Below are 21,180 nucleotides of genomic sequence, written 5' to 3'. Positions count from 1 at the left end.
ATGTCATTTCATCCATGGACAAGCCATGTCACACGTATTTGTAACACTTGGGAAGCAAGGGTAAAATGCAGATTATTAGATTTCATTATTGAGCCACTAAATCTAATTCTAAAGAAAGCTTTACAATCTATATTTTGTACAAGAGTTCCTCAGAGAATTTCAGGGTATAACCTGGTTTGAGAACCAGTGGGCAGTAGTAACATCCCCCTGACTAGTACTCATGACCCCAACTTTACATCCTTGCAACCTATTTCCTGTACTATAACATACTTATTAAAAAAAAAAAAAAGCCTTACAGTGCCACTCCCTGTTTTCAGTGCATGCTTCTTCCCTGATGAACAATGTTCAAGATCCTTCACATGTTATTCAACTCATTTTATTGCCCAGGTTCTTCAAGTTGCTTTCCTCTTCACCTTACATCCATGTCCTAGATACAGAATTTCTCTTTCATACTCAATCCTATCCCATAAATTTAGCATTTACATACAATATCTTTCATTTTCCCAATTATTTTCATTGTAGCACATTTTAAAAATGGAAATAATTGCATTTATTTCCAAGACCCCCAAACAATTCCATCTATTACAGAGGTAATACAAAAAATTAAGAGGGTATTTATGAGGTACATAATTTTATTCAACTCTTCTCCCTATAATTCATGTTACAAACTGACTGGGTTTTTTTGGTCATTTGTTCAATTCCATTTCAGGCAAAACCAACTGAGGACATGGAAAAGGATAATGCAACATTCCTGACAAAATTGATTCTCACAGGACTCACATATGAACCACAGTGGCAAATCCCCCTGTTCCTGTTGTTCTTGGTTATCTATCTACTCACCGTTGTGGGGAACCTTGGGCTGATTGTTCTCATTTGGAATGACTCTCAGCTTCACATCCCTATGTACTTATTCCTTGGAAGTCTGGCATTAGTGGATGCTTGGTTATCATCCACAGTATCCCCCAAGATGCTAGTCAACTTCTTTTCCGAGAGCAAGATGATCTCTCTCTCTGAATGCACGATACAGTTCTTTTCCTTTGCAATCAGCGTAACCACAGAATGTTTTCTGCTGGCAACAATGGCATATGATCGGTATGTGGCCATATGTAAACCGTTACTTTATCCAGTGATTATGTCCAATACACTATGCATCCAGCTGATACTTTTGTCATTTTTAGGTGGCCTTCTTCATGCCATAATTCATACTTCTTTTTTATTCAGATTAACCTTCTGCAATTCCATCATAGTACATCACTTTTACTGTGACATTATACCATTATTTAAGATTTCTTGTACTGATCCTTCTATTAATTATCTGATAGTATTTATTTTCTCTGGGTCAATACAAGTATTTACCATTTTGACTGTTCTTGTGTCTTACACACTAGTTCTCTTTACAATCTTAAAAAAGAAGTCTCTACAAGGCATAAAGAAAGCTTTCTCCACCTGTGGAGCCCATCTTTCATCTGTGTCTTTATACTATGGCCCCCTTCTCTTTATGTATGTGCGCCCTAGATCTGCACAAGCAGATAATCAAGATATGATGGACTCTCTATTTTATACTATTATAATTCCCGTGTTAAACCCAATGATCTATAGCCTGAGAAATCAGAAAGTCATAGATTCACTGCGAAAAATGTTAAAGAGAAATATTTAGTACTTATGGAACATTTTTTATTCTTCCACTAGAATAATATGAAATTGTGCAGATTAGATGTTGCTATGTGTTGATTAGTGTTCAAAGGTTTTGGCAGTTATAATTGTCCTTGCGTTCAAATGACTTAAGGTGGGACTACAAATAACTATCTTAAATATGTGTGTATATTATTGAAAAACATAGAATTTTACTCAAGTTTTCATGTCATACTAAAATAATTAAGAAAAGTATTTTACATGTCTTTTAAATTTTCGTTTATTTAAAAAATTTTTTTTCAGTGTTCCAGAATTCATTGTTTATGCACCACACCCAGTGCTCTATGCAATAAGTGCCCTCCATAATACCCACCACCAGGCTCACTCAACCTCCCACCCCTTCACCCCTCCAAAACCCTCAAATTGTTTTTCAGAGTCCACAGTCTCTCATGTTTTGTCTCCCTCTCCAATTTCTCCCAACTCCCTTCTCCTCTTCATCTCCCGATGTCCTCCATGTTATTTCCTATGCTCCACAAATAAGCGAAACCATATGATAATCGACTCTCTCTGCCTGACCCATTTCATTCAGCATAATCTCTTCCAGTCTAGGCCATATTGATACAAAAGTTGGGTATTCATCCTTTCTAATGGAGGCATAATACTCCATAGATATATGGACCACATCTTCCTTATCCATTTGTCCGCTGAAGGGCATCTTGGTTCTTTCCACAGTTTGGCGACTATGGCAATTGCTGCTATGAACACTGGAGTACAGATGGCCTTTCTTTTCAACACATCTGTGTCTTTGGGGTAAATACCCAGTAGTGGAATTGCAGGATGATAGGGAAGCTCTATTTTTAATTTCTTGAGAATCTCCACACTGTTTTCCAATGAGGCTGCACCAACTTGCATTCCCACCAACAGTGTAAGAGGGTTCCCCTTTCTCCACATCCTCTTCAACACACATTGTTTACTGTGTTGTTAATTTTGCATGTTTTAATGTTTTCTATGTGGTTTCATAAATGTATTAACCACTGTAATATTCTAATTCCTCTGAAAAGAATTTGAATATGAGTCTTTTATAGGGATACAGTTGTGTAGCCTGAAGCCTCACATCACATTTCATTTCACAGTGGGGTCAGGTTTATGTTTGAGTGAACAGAGGCAAAAAAGTATAATGAGTGATAAAATTTCAGACCACTCCTGCCCTTCCTCTCTCACCACCGCTTCCATATACAGCCCTTCTGATACTGCTAAGGGTCCCACAGTAAGATTACTCACATCAGTTATTTGTTATATTCTTGTTACTTCTACATCCTATTGATATTCTTTTTATTTCCTAAGCATTGCTGTTAGGCTATTCTTCATAAACAGAAGTCTAAGTAATATCCCTCCTGAATAGATTTACAAGGATTGTCATATCTACCAGATTTTGTATATATATAGCATACATATCTAGAACTCTATATATGCATATGTATATATTTAATGTCCAAGTACATGAATGGATTACATAAACACATCTACATCTATATATTACCCTGCATTTGTTACCCTGGCAGTACTTGAGGTACTTCCCAATAAAATCTCGATTTGACTCTAAAGTCTCCTTCCTCACAATTCTTCTACTGGACCCTGTGTTTTACCCCAAATAATTTACTGAAAACCTTCTGGATACCTTCTTTTGATATATGTTGTTGTTCATATGGTTTCTCCACAAAGAATGCTTCCTCAAGTGTACCTATCTTCATGTACAATTTAAATGGTGTCCTTTCTTCAAGGTCATTCTTAAATGTTCCAGCTTCCTTAATGCATTTCCAGATTACACTGAACAAGATAAAAATGCTCACTCATTTGAAACATTGCCTATTTTATTTATTCTTTTAAGCCACTAATACTATATGTAATACTGAATTTTCATCTATAAAATTTTTTATTTTTTTATTTATTTTTACTTTTTTTTAAAGTTTAACATCTTAATTTAATTTTTTTATTCATGTTCCAAGATTTATTGTTTATGCACCACACCCAGTGTTCCATGCAATATGTGCCCTCTTTAATATCCACCACCAAGCTCACCCATACCCCACCTCCCTCCCCTCCAGAACTCTCTTTGTTTCTTAGAATCCACAGTCTTCCATGATTCATTTCTCCCTCTGATTCCCCCAATTCACTTTTCCTTTCCTTCTCCTAATGTCCTCCATGTTATACCTTATGCTCCACAAGTAAGTGAAACCCTATGATAATTGACTTTCTCTGGTTGACTTATTTCATTCAGCATAATCTCCTCCAGTCCTGTCCATGTTGATACAAAAGTTGGGTATTCATCCTTTATGATGGCTGTGTAATATTCCACTGTATATAACGACCTTATCTTCTTTATCCATTCATCTGTTGAAAGGTATCTCAGTTCTTTTCACAGTTTGGTGGTTATGGCCATTGCTGCCATGAACATTGGGGTAAAGATGGCCCTTCTTTTCACTGCATCTGAATCTATGGGGTAAATACCCAGTAGTGCAATTGCAGGGTCATAGGGTAGCTCTATTCTTAATTCCTTAAGGAATCTCCATGCTGTTTTCCAAAGTGGCTGCACCAACTTGCATTCCCACCAACAGTGTAAGAGGGTTCCCTTTCTTGACATCCTCTCCAACATGCTATTTCCTGTCCTGTTGATTTTGGCCTTTCTAACTGGTGTAAGGTGGTATCTCAATGTGGTTTTGATTTGAATTTTCCTGATGGCTAGTGATGATGAACATTTTTTTATGTGTCTGTTAGCCATTTTTATGTCTTCTTTTTAAAAGTTTTTATTTTAATCACTCTGTGCTCACCTTAAGTACAGTCTTTAACTCCCATTACTTATTTTACCCTCCTTCCCACGTCCCCTCTGGTAACCATGAGTTTGTTTTCACTAGTTAACAGTCTGTTTATTGGTTTGTCTCTCTCACTCTCTTCCCCCTTCCCCCTTTGCTTATTTGGTTTGTTTCTTAAATTTCACATATGAGGGGCACCTGAGTGGCTCAGTGGGTTAAGCCTCTGCCTTCAGCTCAGGTCATGATCCCAGGGTCCTGGGATTGAACCCCATATCAGGCTCTCTACTCAGTGGGGAGCCTGCTTCCCACCCCGCCCCCGCCGTCTGCCTCTCTGCCTACTTCTGATCTCTGTCAAATAAATAAAATCTTTAAAAAAATTTCACATATGAGTGAAATCATATGGTATGTGTCTTTCTCTGACTTATTCTACATAGCATTATATGCTCTAGCACCATCCATGTCCTTGAAATGGCATGTTTTCATTATTTTTGATGTTTGAATAATATTATACACACACACACACACACACACATATATATATATAGTTGTGATATACATATATATCACAACTTCTTTGCCATCAATTGATGGACACTTGGGCTGCTTCCATATCTTGACTATTGTAAATAATTCCCCTATGAACATAGGGGTGCCTGCATCTCTTTGAATTAGTGTTTTGTTTTCTTTGAGTAAATACCCAGTAGTGCACTTGCTGGATAATATGGTAGTTCTATTTTTTTTTTTAAAGATTTTATTTATTTATCAGAGAGAGAGTGGGGGAGAGAGCAAGCACAGGCAGACAGAATGGCAGGCAGAGGCAGAGGGAGAAGCAGGCTGCCTGCTGAGCAAGGAGCCCGATGTGGGACTCGATCCCAGGACGCTGGAATCATGACCTGAGCTGAAGGCAGCTGCTTAACCAACTGAGCCACACAGGCGTCCCTGGTAGTTCTATTTTTAACTCTTTGAGAACCCTCCATACTCTTTTCCACAGCACTGCATCAGTTTACATTTCCCCTCTCAACAGTGTGAGTGTTTCTTTTTTCTCCACATATTCAACAGCAGTTGTTTGTTTTTTTATTTTAGACATTCTGACAGATGTGACATCATATCTCATTGTAGTTTTGATTTATGTTTTCCTGATGAGTGATGATGAGAGCCTTTTCATGTGTCTGTTGGCTAGCTGTATGTCTTTTTTTTGAAAAATGGCTGTTCATATCATATGCCCATTTTTTTTTTTTCAATTGGATTATTTGTATTTTGGGTGTTGAGCTGTAGAAGGTCTTTATATATTTTGGATACTAACTCTTTATTTGATGTGTGATTTGTAAATATCTTCTCCCATTCTGTAGGCAGCTTTTTAGTTATGTTGATTGTTTCCTTCACTGTACAGAAGCTTTTTATTTTGATATAGTCTCTATAGTTTAATCTTGTTTTTGTTTATATTGTTTAGGGGACCCATCTAGAAGAAAGTTGTTATAGCCTATGTCAGAGAAATTACCGCCTGTGTTCTTTTCTAGGATTTTTATAGTTTTAGGTCTCACGTTTAGGTCTTTAGCCCATTTTGAATTTATTTTTGTGTATGGTGTAAGAAAAAAGGTCCAGTTTCATTCTTTTGCATGTTGCTGTTCAGTTTCCCAACACCATTTGTTGAAAAGACTTTTTCCCTTTGCACATTCTTGACTTCTTTGTTGAAGATTATTTGATCATATAATTAGTTTTATTTCTGGATTTTTCTATTCTGTTCCATTGATCTGTCTATACTTATGTCACTGCCATGCTGTTTTGATCACTGTAGCTTTGTAACATATCTTGAAGTCTGGAATCGTGAGGTCTCTAGCCTTGCTTTTCTTTTTCAAGATTGCTTTTTCTATCCAGGGTCTTTTGTGGTTCCATATAAATTTTACAGTTGTTTGTTCTAGTTTTGTGACTAATGCTGTTGGTATCTTGATAGGGATTGAATTAAATGTGTAGACTGCTTTGGGTAGTATAGACATTTTAACATTTGTCCTTCCAATCCATGAGCATGAAACATTTTCCATTGCTCTGTGTCTTCAATTTCTTTCATGAGGTTTTTTTTTTTTTTAATTTTTAAATTGTTTTCTGGAGTAGAATTCAGTGATTTGGCACTTACATACAACACCCAGTGCTCATCACAGTGCCTTCTTTAATACCCATCACCCATGTAGCCCATTCCTACCTCCTACCTCCCCCATCAAGCCTCAGTTTGTTCTCTATAGTTGAGTCTCTTAAGACTTATTTCCCTCTCTCCTTTTCCCTCCTCCCACATATTCATCTGTTTTGTTTCTTGAATTTCACATACAGTTGGGTTGAGTGACTTATTTTACTTAGCATAATACACTTTCTTTATTCACAATGTTGTAAATGGCACGATTTCATTATTTTTGATGGCTGAGTAATATTCCATTTTGTATATGTAGCACTTCTTGTTTATTCATCCAACAGTTGTTGGGCATATGGGCTCTCTCCATTGTTTAGCTACTACTGATAAAACCGCTATAAACACTGGGGTGCATGTCCCCCTTCAAATCTGTATTTTTGTATCCTTTTGGTAAATACATAAGAATGCAATTGCTGGATTGTAGGATATTTCTATTTTTAACTTTTTGAGGAAACTTTAAACTGCTTCCCAGAGTGGCTATACCAGTTTGCATCCCACCAATAGAGAAACAGTGTTCCCCTTTCTCTACATCTTCACTAACACCTGTTGTTTCTCATGTTATTAATTTTAGTCATTCTGACTAATGTGTGAGGTGGTATCTCATCATGGTTTTGATTTGTATTTCCCTGATGATAAGTGAAGTTGAACATATTTTCATGTCTCTTAGCCATCTGGATGTTTTCTTTGGCAAAGTGTCTATTTATTCTTGTCCATTTCTTAATTGGATCATTTGTTTTTTGGGTGTTGAGTTTTGTAAACTCTTTTTAGATTTTGGATACTAAGCCTTTATCAGATATGTCACTTGAAAATCTCTCCCATTCTGTAAGTTGCCTTTTAGGTTTTCTTTCTTTCTTTCTTTCTTTCTTTCTTTCTTTCTTTCTTTCTTTCTTTCTTTTTTTTTTTTATTGTTTCCTTCGCTGTGCACAAGCTTTTTCTCTTGATGACGTCCCAGTAGTTCATTTTTGCTTTTGTTTTCCTTGTCTCCAGTGACATGTGTAATAAGAAATTGTTACAGCCTGGGTCAAAGAGGTTTCTGTCTGCTTTCTTTCTTTCTCTCTGCTAGGATTTTGATGGTTTCCTACCTCACATTTAGGTCACTCATCCACTTTGAATATGTTTTTACATATGGTGTAAGAAAATGTTCTAATTTCATTATTCTGCATGTTTTTGTCCAGTTTTCTCAACACCATTTTTTGAAGAGACTCTTCTCCATCAGATATTCTTTCCTGCTTTGTCTAAACTTGTTGACTATGTAGTTGTTGGTCCATTTCTGGGTTCTCTCTTCTGTTCCATTGATCTATGCATTTGTTTTTGTGCCAGTACCATACTGTCTTGAACACTATGGCTTTGTAATATAGCTTGAAATGTGCAATCATTATGCTTCCAGTTTTGTATTCTTTTTCAGGATTGCTTTAGCTATGTGAGGTCTTTTGTGGTTTCATAAAGATTTTAGGATGTTCTGTTTTAGCTCTGTGAAAAATTCTGTGTTTTTTTGAAAGGTATTGCATTAAACGTTTAGATAGCTTTGGGTAGTATAGTATTATAGCAATGTTCTTTCAACCCATAAGCATGGAATGTTTTTCCATTTCTTTGTGTCCTCTTCAATTTCTTTCATAAGTGATCTATGATTTTTAGAGTACAGATCTTTTACCTCTCTGGTTAGGTTTATTCCTAGGTATATTGTTTTTGGTGCCATTACAAAATGGTATCTATTCCTTGATTTCTTTTACTGCTGCTTCATTATTGATGTATAGAAATGCAACAGATTTATGCACATTGATTTTCTATCCTGTAACTTTGTTGAATTCATGTATGAGTTCTAGCAATTTGTGTGTGTGTGTGTGTGTGTGTGTGTGTGTGTGTAGTCTTTTGGATTTTCTACATAGACTATCATCTCATTCCAAAGACTGAACATTTGGCTTCCTTGTAGATTTGGATCCCTTTTTATTTCTTTTTGTTGTCTGATTGCTGAAGCTAAGACTTCCCAGTATCATGTTAAATAGTAATGGTGAAAGTCAACATCCTTCTCTATTCCTGACCATAGGGGAAAGGCTCTAATTTTTTTCCCATTGAGGATGATATTAGCTGTGTGTCTTTGGTATATGACCTTTATGAGGCTGAAGTATATTCCATCTATCCCTACTTTTTGAATTTTTTTTTTCAAGAAAGGATGCTTTATTTTGTCAAATGCTTATTCTGCTTCTTTTGACAGGATCATATGGTTCTTATTCTTTCTTTTATTAATGTGGTGTATCAAGTTGATTGATTTGTGAATATTAAACCAACCCTGCAACTCAGGAATAAAAATCCCTTGACTATAGTGAATAATTCTTTAATGTACTGTTGAATTTGATTTGTTAATATTCTATTGAGAATTTTGGAATCCATGTTCATCAGGGATATTGGCCAGTAATTCTCCTTTTATTGGTATCTTTGGTTTTTGAATCAAGGTAATGCTGCTGTCTTTATATAATGAGTTTGGAAGTTTTTCTTCTGTTTCTTTTTTTTTGGAACAGTGTGAAAAGAATACATATTAATTCTGCTTTAAATGGCTGGTAGAATACCCCTGGGAAACACTTGGTCCAGTTATTTTGTTTGATTTCTGGCTTTTGACTACTGATTCAATTTCTTAGCTGGTGATGAGTCTGTTCAAATTTTCTGTTTCTTTACCTTTCAGTTTTGATAGTTTGTACATTTTTAGGAACTTGTTCATTTCTCACAGGTTGTCCAGTTTGTTTTTTTTAAGATTTCATTTATTTGAGAGAGAGAGAGAGAGAGAGTGAGAGAGAACAAGTAGGGGAGGGTTACGGGGAGAGGGAGAGCCAGACACCCTGCTGAGCATGGAGCCCAACATGGAGCTCAATATAAGCACCCTGAGACCATGACCTTAGCCAAAGTCAGAAGCTTAACCAACTGAGCCACCCAGGTACCCCCAGGTTGTCCAGTCTGTGGACATATAATTTTTCATAGAGTTCTTTTATAGTTGTTTGTATTTCTGTAGTGTTGGTTGTGATCTCTCCTCTTTCATTTGTGATTTTACCTCCAGGTCCTTTCTCTTTTCTTTTTGATAAGTCTTGCTAGGGACATATCAATTTTATTAATTCTTTTGAAGAACCAGATCTTCATTTTGTTAATCTGTTCTGTTTTGTTTGTTTGTTTCTTTCTATAAAATTTATTTCTGTTCTAGCTTTATTATTTCCCTTCTGCTGGCTTTAGGCTTTATTTGCTTTTCCCTTTCTAGCCCCTTTAGACATAAGGTTAGGTTGTGTATTTGAGACTTTTGTAACCAGAAAATCAACAAGGAAACAATGGCTTTGATTGATACACTGGACCCAACAGACTTAACAGATATATTCAGAACATTACATCAGAAAGCAGCAGCATTCACATTCTTTTGGAGTGCACATGGAACATTCTCTATAATAGACCATATACTGATCAGAAATCAGCCCTAAACAAGTACAAAGAGTTTGAGAGCATATCATGCATATTTTCAGACTCTAATTCTATAAAACTTGAAGTCAACCACATGAAAAAAAAAAGCCTGGAAAGATAAAAAATATATGAAGGTTAAGTAATATCTTACCAAGAATTGAATGGGTTTACCAGGAAATTTAAGAAGAAATAAAAAATATGTATGGAAACAAGTGAAAAAGAAAACACAACAGTTCAAAACCTTTGGGATTCAGCAAATGCAGTCCTAAGAGGAAAATACATTGCAATACAGACATACCTTGAGAAGCAAAAGTCTTAATTTTATATCCTGAAACTTCACTGAACTGACTTACCAGTTCCAACAATATTTTTTGGTAGAGTCGTTTGGGTTTTCTATATAGAATATCATGTCATTTGCAAATAGTGAAAGTTTTACTTCTTCCTCACCAATTTGGATGACTTTTATTTCTTTTTGTTGTCTGAATGCTGTGGATAGGACTTTCAGAACTATGTTGAGTAAAAGTGATGAATGTGGACATCCTTGTCCTATTCCTGACCATAGAGGAAAAGCTTCAGTTTCTCCTCATTGAGAATGATGTTAGCTTTGGGTTTTTAATAGTCAGCCTTTACTATGCAGCAGTATGGTCCAAATTTCTTCAGTTAGATTCTTCATGTATCTATCAAATATATTCCTTGAAAACTCAACTGTATTAAGTAATCCTTTGTTCTTTTTTATCCTAGAGACTTTTCCTGAAGTATCCATTATCCTCTTCCAGACTAGAGAAGTGGCTCTCTGGGCCCAATGATCAAGTGCCCTGCTAAGAATTCCCTTTGCTGAATTCCTGTGTTAGATACTCTGTTTCTAAGCTTTCTACTGCTTTCTTCATGGTCCATTCTCTTATTTTGCTAAGAGATTCCATTTCTTTGGCAGTCAACATTTGGAGTCCAGACCTATTGCAAATGATCTTTGCTCTTCCCCACACATAATTAATAGTTTGGTATCTGCAGAATTCTAGGTTTAAAATAATTCTCCTTCTTAAACATTGAAGGCATCCTTCATTTATATTCTAGAAAGCTGTGTTGCTTCTGAAAATACTTATGTCATCTTATTCACATTCCTTCGTTGTCTTTCTGGAAATTTTAGCAGCTTTATTTGCCACTGGCTTTATAAAATATCAGAATGAATATCTTTGGCACTTTTAAAATTCATTTTCTTACATAGTGGTAGATTACTTTTTACTTTCTTCCTTGACTGCTTGGCTCTCTTTTCCTTTTGCCTTGCCTTCCTTTCTCTTCCCTTCCTTTTATTTCTTCCTTTTTACATTCTATTTTCCTTTGCCTCTCTTCTTCTTCCCGTCTCATCCTCTTTCCTTTTTTCACATTGAATACTCATAGTTTTACTTCCTCAGTGAAGACAACCTGAGAATACATAATAGATACAATTCACATAGAGAAAGCCAAGAAACCTAGTTACCAGTTTTCAAAAAAATCAAAGTGTTTTCTCAATATCCTATGAAGACCATTAACATTTTGAAAATTATCATTATGAACTTGTAGATTTGAATATGTTTTATCAGCTTAAATCCATTATAATTATTATTCTTTTAGATGCCAAAATTATCTCATCTTTGGCTAGTAGAAACAAAACAGAAAAACTTAAAGATAGTTCCCGAGTCTTTCTCATAAGAGTGCAGTGGCCTCTGATAGATTTCTTGCTCTCTTGTACAAGATGTCTAGGCTAAACCTGGGGGCTTTTTACTGCAGTGTGGTAGTTAGACCTTTTTCCAAAGAAGCCCAATGTGCAATAATAAGTCAATAAATTATCATTTATATCTCCTCTGTTTCTTTTAAAAAGACAAGAAAACAAATACAAAAATATGCAGGCATATTTAAACAATCATATTTCTCCTTCTTCCTTACTCAAGTGGTAAGGAATCCATGTGTGCACACACTCACATACTACACTGATTTTTTTTCCTTTACTTTAAACATGACAGGAAAATCATTCTGTATCAGTATGTAGTGATACTCTTCTTTTTCTTTCTTTTTTTCTTTTTCAAACAGTAGGACTCTTCTATGTGAATATTGAGCTATTTTTTTAATGGGCTTTTAGCTTATTTTTTATACTTATTTGATACACCTCCACTCATACCTTTACTTGTAACTTTTTGAGTCACTTTGTTTGTATCTGTTGTACAAAGTATAGAGCTGAGTTTTCCTTCTAGAGCAAATCTGAAAATGTTTTATTGCAATAGGTGAATTAATTAATTTATATTAACTTCTGTGGCTGGTCCAAACTCTTTCATATTTTTTTTTAAAATAACATCTTATTACACTATTTTATTGTTTATTTATATGACTTGTTTTTCTCGTGTTTTTTATTTCCTTTTGTTTTTGAGATGGTTTGTATTTTCATTTTGGTTGTTACCTTTATGTTAATATCTTTATTACATACCCAATCCCCTTTTCCACATTTTTGATGCTACTTTTGGTCTGGTAGCTGTAAATAATATTACTTCAATATGACTAGTATTTGCGTGTTAATGAGCTTAAATTTAGCTCTCTACCTCTGCTTATTAAAAAAAAAATTAGCCTTTTATTTTATAAGTATTTTCAGAAGAGTTAGAATGAGACTACAGAGTTCTCTGGTACACTTCACCCAAGTTCTACTAATGTTAACATCTTAAATAATCATTGCACTTACATTAAAAATAAGATGTTTAATTATGCACCTCATTTTGGATTTTAACTTTTTTTCCCAGCAATGTCATTTTTCTGTCCCAGGATGCCAGTTTGGAATTAGCTTCATGTCTCCTTAATCTCCTCCAATCTGAGAGTTTCTCAGTGTTTTTTTTTTTTTTTTTGTGACCTTGACAATAGTGAAGAGTACTTACTGATCATATTCTGTAGGAGGTCTCTAGATTCTGGTTTGTCTGGTATTTGTTGATGATTGTACTTGTGTTATAAATTTGGGAGATGACAATCACAGAAGCAAAGATTCTTTTTCATTGTGTCATATCAGGGATACATGATAACCACAGGGCTTATTACTGGTGATGTTAACCTTGACCACTTGATTAAGGTGGAGTCTGCTAGGTTTCTCCACTGTGAAGTTAACTATTTTTCCCTTCTCATACTCCATTCATTAAAGATCAGTCACTTGGTATAGGCTACACTCAAGAGGAAAATAGTTATGCTCTTTTCTGTGAAAATATATTAACAACACTCCAGTAAGTAATAAATAGTTGGGGGGAGACATTTTGAGACTCTACAATACCTTACTTCTCAAAGTTTTGCCTACCTGTAGACCTTGCCTGTGACAATTATTACTGTGTATTCTCACAGGAATTTTCTACTTCCCTGATTATTTCTACATATATTAACTAGAAACTATAGATGGATGGAAAATCCTTGGCTCACACCTTTTCCCCATGAGTTTATTGAAAGTCCTGAGTTATACTTGTCTTGTTTTGTATGTTACTATTGAGATACCAAACTGATTTCCTTTTTGAAAGTGAGGTGTAGATAATTTTAACTTGAAGTCAAATGCTTTACTAAGATATATCTTGGAGTTTACTTTTCTGGGTCAATTATCACAAATATGACTAAATTCTTCTGGTTTTCCCCAAAAGTCTCTTGGATTATCAATTTAAATACTATTTTTGTTCCATTATTTCTTTTCTTCATCAGGACTCCAATTTTATGTTTGTGTATTATCTTTGCTAATTTTTCATACTCTTATACCTGCTCTAAATCTTTTACTCCTTTATTTGTTTCACTTTCATTCTCTTGGCTATTTCCTTTCCATTCTTCAAAGACCCTTGTATAGATAATTCAGTTTTCTTACTCCTTGAGGATCTTATAATTTATTCTTAATATCTAAAGTGATTGTGTCTTTTTCTCCATATATTTTCTACATTTAGTCATCTTTCATCTTGTGCATTTATTTTTCTCCATCTCTATTTTGTTTTTTAATTTTTCATAAAAGGTGCTTTTCTCATATCTAAATGCTTGTTTAAGGATAAGGAGTTCAGGTTGAAAACTATTAGAATTTTTCTCTTTCTATGCTTATTTTTCTGAAAATAATTTTTTCTGGTTTTTTTTTTGTAATTTTATTTTATTTTTTTTCAGTGTTCCAAGATTCATTGTTTATGCACCACACCCACTCCTCCATGAAATATGTGCCCTCCATAATACCCACCATCAAGCTCACCGAACCCCCACTCCAAGACCCTCATTTTTCTCAGAGTCCACAGTCTCTCCTGGAAGAATCTTCATTAAATGAAATATTTCTATTCATATTTTCAGTTTTCTTTTTATATTTATTTTATGGAGACATAGCCTATTATTTTTCTCCCTATTTTTAAACGCCTACTTTTTTTTTTCTGAATCAGTAATGACAGAGGATTCTATTTAGCAGGAGGGAAGCTATACTATAGTTTAAGAAGTTACTACTTTGGGAATAATCTTTTCTGCTGATATAATGATACACTATTCCTTTAATAGATGGTTTATCTCTGAAAGATAGGTTTAATTGTGTTGTCTGACCTTGTGATTTTCTTTTGTTTCTGTTGAGAAACAACAGAAATTTGGTTGAGTTTCAAAGCAACAAAGTTGCCTCCACGTGGCTGACTTGAGGCATGTTGTCTTTACTGGGGGCTCTAAAATGATCTCTGTTTTGGACAAGTTAGAGCCTGGCAAGAACAGTAGCTGGTTTAGCTTTGAAAAGTTGGAGCCTATGCTATTAGGAACATGCAAGCCTCTACCCAGGCACTATAGCACTTCATTCATGTGCCGATGAACAAAACTGGGTGGCCTCCATTAGCTATCATTCTGTGTACTTGGTAGTTTAGTATTTTTTTGATGATAGATGCTCTCTGGTATACCTTTACATGTAATATAAGGAACTCCACACTTCATATCCACTCCAGTACATCCATCTGTATGCCTTTTCCTCAGATTTTCTGGTCACTGACCTTTTACTCTGTCTGCCTCTAGGCTATTTACCAAGATCCAAGCTATTATCTCTACTATGAATCTATACATTCTCACCTTGGACCACTTCTTTCTTTACAATGAATATAGGTAATCAGGACACTACTTGAAGGGAGGATTTCCACTTATTTGTTGCCTTTTAAGGTCACCCTGGGTGGAGCTAGGCTTTAGCAGCCAAGCATCTTGACTTGTGTCAACATACCAAGGTGACTAGGAACCAACTTGGCCTTTGAAGTCAGACATGTGAGATGAGGGCAAGAGACCACAGCAATGGTGAAGTGTAACCATCCCTCAGAACAACATATTGCTTAAAATGTAACCTATGAGAAGTTATACTAGACCAAACATGCTTAGATATAGCCTTAAGAAAAGCATGTACTGGCAATAGGCTTCTGGGGGAGAGGACGATATAGGTCCTTGAAGCTGAATAGCTGGGAACATCTGGCCTGCTCAGGGTGGAACACCACCTGCTTCATTTTTCCATTATCGCCCCTTCCCTGGAGCATCAGCAGTTAGTCAGACAATCCTTTCGTTAGGTCATATAGGTCATATAACCAGTCATATTTTGCCTTCCTTCTTACGTATCCACAAGACTCATAGTCATTGTGTAATCTACTCCAGCTTCTTTGTTGGCTATTACTCACTTTCTAATAAATATGAGACTGAAGAGTTGTTTGGGTCTACAGTCTTTTCTACTATCATCCCCTGCTTCCATTCTCTTGCAGCTGACTTGTTTGTACTTCATTTTTCCCCCATGTGCTGTCAGGAGACATCAGTGAAAGATGACACAAAAGTCTAGGTTACCTGCTTGTCTAACCTATTTTATTCTCAGACTCTGCTCATGCCAGATCCTTAGGTGTGCTGCTTTCACCTTCCAGTGAATTACTACTGGGCCTGCTCAACCTTATACTTGTTAGTCTGACTAATTCCAGCTCATGAAAGAATTCTGCCTCTGGGTCACATATTGTCCCAAGGCTCGGAGCTCTTCATATAGCAGAATTTATAGCAGAGAAGGAAGTTATTTTTTTAATAAATCCTGCAGAGAACAAAGACTTGCTCTAAAACCAGAAGGGTATATATTATGATTTTTCTATTAAAGTTTTCCATAAGCTGTAATATTGGATATTCTATATCCAATTTATTTCCATAAATTCTATTGTCATTGCTACCAGAGTATGTGCAAATACAGTATATATCTAGATCTGCATATATGCACTTGTATATGTTTGTGTTCATGTGTATGTCTAGATTTAATAAATAAATATATAATATATACTTATATAATATATATAACAGCTGCATATATAATACACTTAAAGTTAATTATTTTTGTTTCTGTTGCTAGGATTGGCTTCTGGGATGGACAATGACAAAATAGCGGGGAGAAGCTATTCAATTAGTTTGGTTTAAACTCTATTTGTTTAAAAGATGTTTAACTATTCAAAAAATTCAACTATTCTACAAACTGGAAGTACATATCACAAGATTAGACCAGATCATATGCTCTTGAGGGATATCCCCAAGGCCCTAGGAAAGGGAGGAGTGTATCACAGCAAATGCTTTCCCCCCAGAACATCCGTATTATTGCTGTGTCTCAGATATTTCTAATACTATTGGCTGCTGAGTCAGTATGGACCTGCTGAAGAGTTCTTTCTTGTTCTGAGACCCACTCAAAATTTGTATTCTTCTCCCATTTGAGTAGGTCTATCTGTGTATAGTATCTTTTCAACTTTGTAGGATTTTAAGATGTTTGGAAATAAATTCAAACAAGTGCTTGAATTGCTGTATCACAGTGTTAAGCTACGATTTAAATAATAAGCCATATATCACATTTTTTCTGACCAAGATGATTAATTAATAGTAGTGGTAGTGGAGAGTAAACAATGTTTTAATATTATTAATACATAAAATTAAAAGTTTTAATCTCATTTCTTTAGTCTAATTCTTTTTGAATTTCTCTTTTCATGTTTTATAATGCATAATATTTTAGTATAGTGGTACACCTATCTAATTTGTAGGTAAGAGTATATATATTTAGGACATACTACCAATGATCTTATTAGTATCAATGTACACCAAAATGGTTTGAAATATCTCCTCTACCGAAGCCATCAGCAGATGAAAGGTAGTTGAAAACAAAAGAGCAGATGAGCTAATATGGGGAAAAGTCTAGAATGAAAGAAGAGGGAGGTCAAGGATACAGTCAGAAAGAAGCATCATTCAGGGCAAAGAGGGAAACATGTCCTAGTGTAAAACACTGAGATGCAGCAATCAAGGACAGAGGCAGAGAGCGTTACCGTAAGAACCAGAGAAGACTTTAATAGTACCAAACACTACAGTTGGTTAGGAAAATAATTAGATATTCTTTGGAGGTGGCATTTAAAGTTGGTTGTGTCCTTGAAGAAGGTTTTAGTAAACTGGCAGAACAGAGAAAATAAATGATAAGGAATCAAATAGGACAATTTCCAATCTATTTTTCTTTTCTTTTTATATTACCTGTTGGGTCTCCTTGTATTATGTATGAGTAAGCTTCAGCCACTCCAGTTTACTGTCCCTTTTTAAAATTAGATCTGACTGTTTTCCGAGTCCAGGCTTTTATACATGGCTCCCTCAACCTATTGGTTTGCCTCATGTTCTTCTCCAATTATTATCCTGATAATCCTATAAAGTTAGGATCATACTTGGAATTATACTTCCACTTGAAAACCTTTCTTTCTTCCTCCTGGTCACCATTCCCTTCCCTCAGTATATTTTTATATAACATGTTTACACTTTTTTTAGTATTACAGCCCAAATTGCACACTAGTTACCAATGAAAGTGCCTTTCCTTCTCCCCACTAGATGATGAGCTTCTTGTAGGAGCCATATATAAAAACTAAGAACTTATCTCCACCATTTTCACATCCTGTGCCACAATCCCCATTGTCTTTTCCAATACTCTACATACAGAAAGTACTTGATAAAAGTTGAACAGAATGGAAATGTTAGCAGTTAGTGCAGCAGGTATTGAAGATCTAACTCAATTTGTTGATAGTTTCTCAAAAAGGTGCATGACATGATTGGTGACAATACATGGAACCAATTCAACGTAGAGTGAAGGACTGATGTGAAGGAGTTGTTGAGCCTAGCTAAACACCTCACACATTTGTTTTCCTCTCTAAATGCTAATCATCTTTATAAACCATATTAATCTCTCCAATAACTGTCCAAACTAACCCAAGACTCTCTTTGGCTTATTTTACATTTTATGCACAGGATAATGAACACCATTCTAAACATGATGTCAGTTACATAAGAATCAGCAAGGTCATCATCAAATGACTTAGTGACTTTAACCTCATTGTCTCACAGGTCATCTTTAATTTATGTCACAGAGTTAATATGTTTTGGGAGCTGAATCTCCCCATAGAAATACACTGACATCATCGTAGGGAAGTCCCATAAGCATTTGATGGGAAAGTTTAATTTTGCATTATAAGAAACATAATTATTGACACTGACTTCTTAGTCTCCTAGATTTTCATTCTTTTAATCCCAAATGTTTTTGAGACTATAGTTAATATCTTGAAATTCTACAAGATATACCACCATTAAAAAAAAAAACCTGATATTGTAAGACTCTTTTCAGAGCACTCAGGTAAAGGAAGGATTCAAATTTATCTTTACCTTTACTATTAGCATCCATAAGTATTGATTAATCTGAATTAGTTAGCCTACATACATTGTTCTCCGCTTTCAACTTCTCACCTTTCTAGCTCTTCTCACAATTGAAGGCTATTTTAACTTAGTTTGTTTAACTATTTAAACTAAGTTCATGGTGACTTTTCCTGGATTATAAGGTATATCTTCAAAACATACAGGTAAGAATGCAGCTTAATTCAGAAGCAGTTCTAGATTGTGTTGCGTATATAGGGTATGCTTGAGAATGCAGGAAGTAAAAATCAGTGTGGTCTGGTGCATTTAGTTAAAACTTTCTTAAGTAACATTGTATGTAAACTTTGCTCTACATAAAGAAGAAGAGGATTGAGATATCTGGGAAAATAGACAGGAATGATGGGGTGGATAAAATCAGTTTTTATGGAAATGCATCTAATACCAGAGAAAGTAATGAAAGAGGTGAAAATATACAGACATTTACTTCCTTGGAGAACCAAAGTAATTTTCTTAAAGGATGAAAGTCTTATTCTTAAACTTTTGTGATTTTCATACAATTCCTAAGATAGAAATTTAATACTTGTTGAATGTTATTTTCAGGCATTCACTACACCAGGAGAGTATATGGAATCTTTGTGCTCAATTACAAAAATGTGTATACATGAAAATTGATGGTAAATTTATTTTAAGGATCCTTAATACAAAAATTAAAACTGAAATTCTTTGTCATCAATGAACCAAATATGAGTATGCAAGATTTGTACACTATTCATACATGAATTCATGAAGACAAATATTTTCCATCATAAGCATTCTTCTTGCAATTACAAAAATATTCATGGGAATGTTGATTTTCAGAATTGAGGTTATAAAATGACATGTTAGGGGAATGACTATCCCCTAGAGGTTTGTGTGCCTGAATCCAGAGATAGTAAGGGGAGTTTGGAGAAGCTTCTCTCTTTGCTATAAAAAGAAAAATTTGGAAATAAAGTTATACACATTCTAAATTAGAATCTTACATCTCCAGAATTCCTATCTCAACAGAGAAGGTGGATATGACTGAAAATAACTACTCCTTGACCACCGAATTTATCCTCATAGGATTAACAGATCACCCAAAGTTGAAGAGCCTCCTGTTTGTGGTGTTTCTCACTATCTGTTTGATCACTATGGTGGGGAATCTGGGCCTGGTGGCATTGATTTTTATGGAGCATCGTCTTCACACACCAATGTACATCTTTCTGGGCAATCTGGCTCTGATGGATTCCTGTTGTTCCTGTGCCATTACCCCCAGAATGTTAGAGAACTTCTTTTCTAAGGACAAAACAATTTCCCTCTATGAATGCATGGCACAATTTTATTTTCTCTGCCTTGCTGAAACTACAGACTGTTTTCTCCTGGCAGCAATGGCCTATGATCGCTATGTGGCCATATGCAGCCCACTGCAGTACCACACCATGATGTCAAAGAAAGTGTGCATTCAGATGACCACAGGGGCCTACATAGCTGGAAACCTGCATCCCGTGATTCAGGTAGGGTTTCTCTTTAGGTTAACTTTCTGTGGGTCAAATCAAATTAATCACTTTTTTTGTGATGTTTTTCCATTATACAGACTTTCCTGTGTTGACCCTTATATCAATGAATTGATGATATTTATCTTTGCAGGTGCAGTTTTAGTCTTCTCTGTTATCATAGTCCTAATCTCATATCTCTGCATCCTTTTCATGATTTTCAAAATGAAATCCAAAGAGGGAAGAGGCAAAGCCTTATCTACTTGTGCATCCCACTTTCTCTCTGTCTCAATATTCTATGGTTCTCTTCTCTTTGTGTACATTCGACCACATTCAGTTAAAGAAGAGGATAAAGATATACCTGGTGCTGTTTTTTATACTCTAGTGATCCCTTTATTAAACCCTTTTATTTATAGTCTAAGAAATAAGGAAGTAATAAATGCTATGAAAAAGGTTATAAAGAAAATTTTATAAAATTTTAAAGGAAGAATCATCCCCTGTGGAAAATTAATTTAAATTTGAAAAAAAATGATTTTCAAAATCATGGAATATTGAGAAAGTAAAAAAGTACCACTTTGTCCATAAAATATTCAATTACTAATACAAGTAAGTATAGGAGTCAAATAAATAAGTTCTGCAAGGAGAGATTCTGCTACACTGTATTCCAAAATCTTAGCTACTAGCTCCCTTTAAGAATGAATTAAATAATTATTCTTGAGGTCACAAAAAGATTAGCTAAACTATTAACTAATTCCTTCAAAGAGTAATAAGTTATAATTTTCAACAAATACAACAAATATTAGGAATACAAGTGAGTATATGTAAAGATCACCTCCATTTAATATTGTTGACAAATTTCTGGAATTCCAAAGCATAATCTTATAAAGTCTGGCACATTCTATGTTCTCAAGAATTTATCCCTTCTTAAACTACAACATCTGTCAGATGTACACTGTATGTATTT

General features: G+C 35.0%; 2 protein-coding genes across 2 annotated transcripts; both read left to right on the top strand.

Annotated features, from left to right (window-relative positions):
- Window positions 1-682: 682 nt before the first annotated feature.
- LOC116567104 (olfactory receptor 5H2-like) lies at window positions 683-1,657 on the top strand. The gene has a single exon (XM_032301980.1). It carries the CDS (start codon window positions 728-730, stop codon window positions 1,655-1,657), a length of 930 nt encoding a protein of 309 aa, XP_032157871.1. The 5' UTR covers window positions 683-727.
- Window positions 1,658-19,760: 18,103 nt separating this feature from the next.
- On the top strand, window positions 19,761-20,690 carry LOC116567101 (olfactory receptor 5K3-like). The gene has a single exon (XM_032301964.1). It carries the CDS (start codon window positions 19,761-19,763, stop codon window positions 20,688-20,690), a length of 930 nt encoding a protein of 309 aa, XP_032157855.1.
- Window positions 20,691-21,180: the final 490 nt, after the last annotated feature.

Source organism: Mustela erminea, chromosome 1 (assembly GCF_009829155.1).
Source record: "Mustela erminea isolate mMusErm1 chromosome 1, mMusErm1.Pri, whole genome shotgun sequence".
Classification (NCBI taxonomy): Eukaryota; Metazoa; Chordata; class Mammalia; order Carnivora; family Mustelidae; genus Mustela; species Mustela erminea.
Note: the sequence above shows the minus strand (reverse complement) of the source record. Positions and strands in the feature narration are given on the sequence as shown.

Excerpts from the sequence above, each read along its gene's own strand:
- LOC116567104 (XM_032301980.1), top strand. The coding sequence starts at position 728 with ATGGAAAAGGATAATGCAACATTCCTGACAAAATTGATTCTCACAGGA.
- LOC116567101 (XM_032301964.1), top strand. The coding sequence starts at position 19,761 with ATGACTGAAAATAACTACTCCTTGACCACCGAATTTATCCTCATAGGA.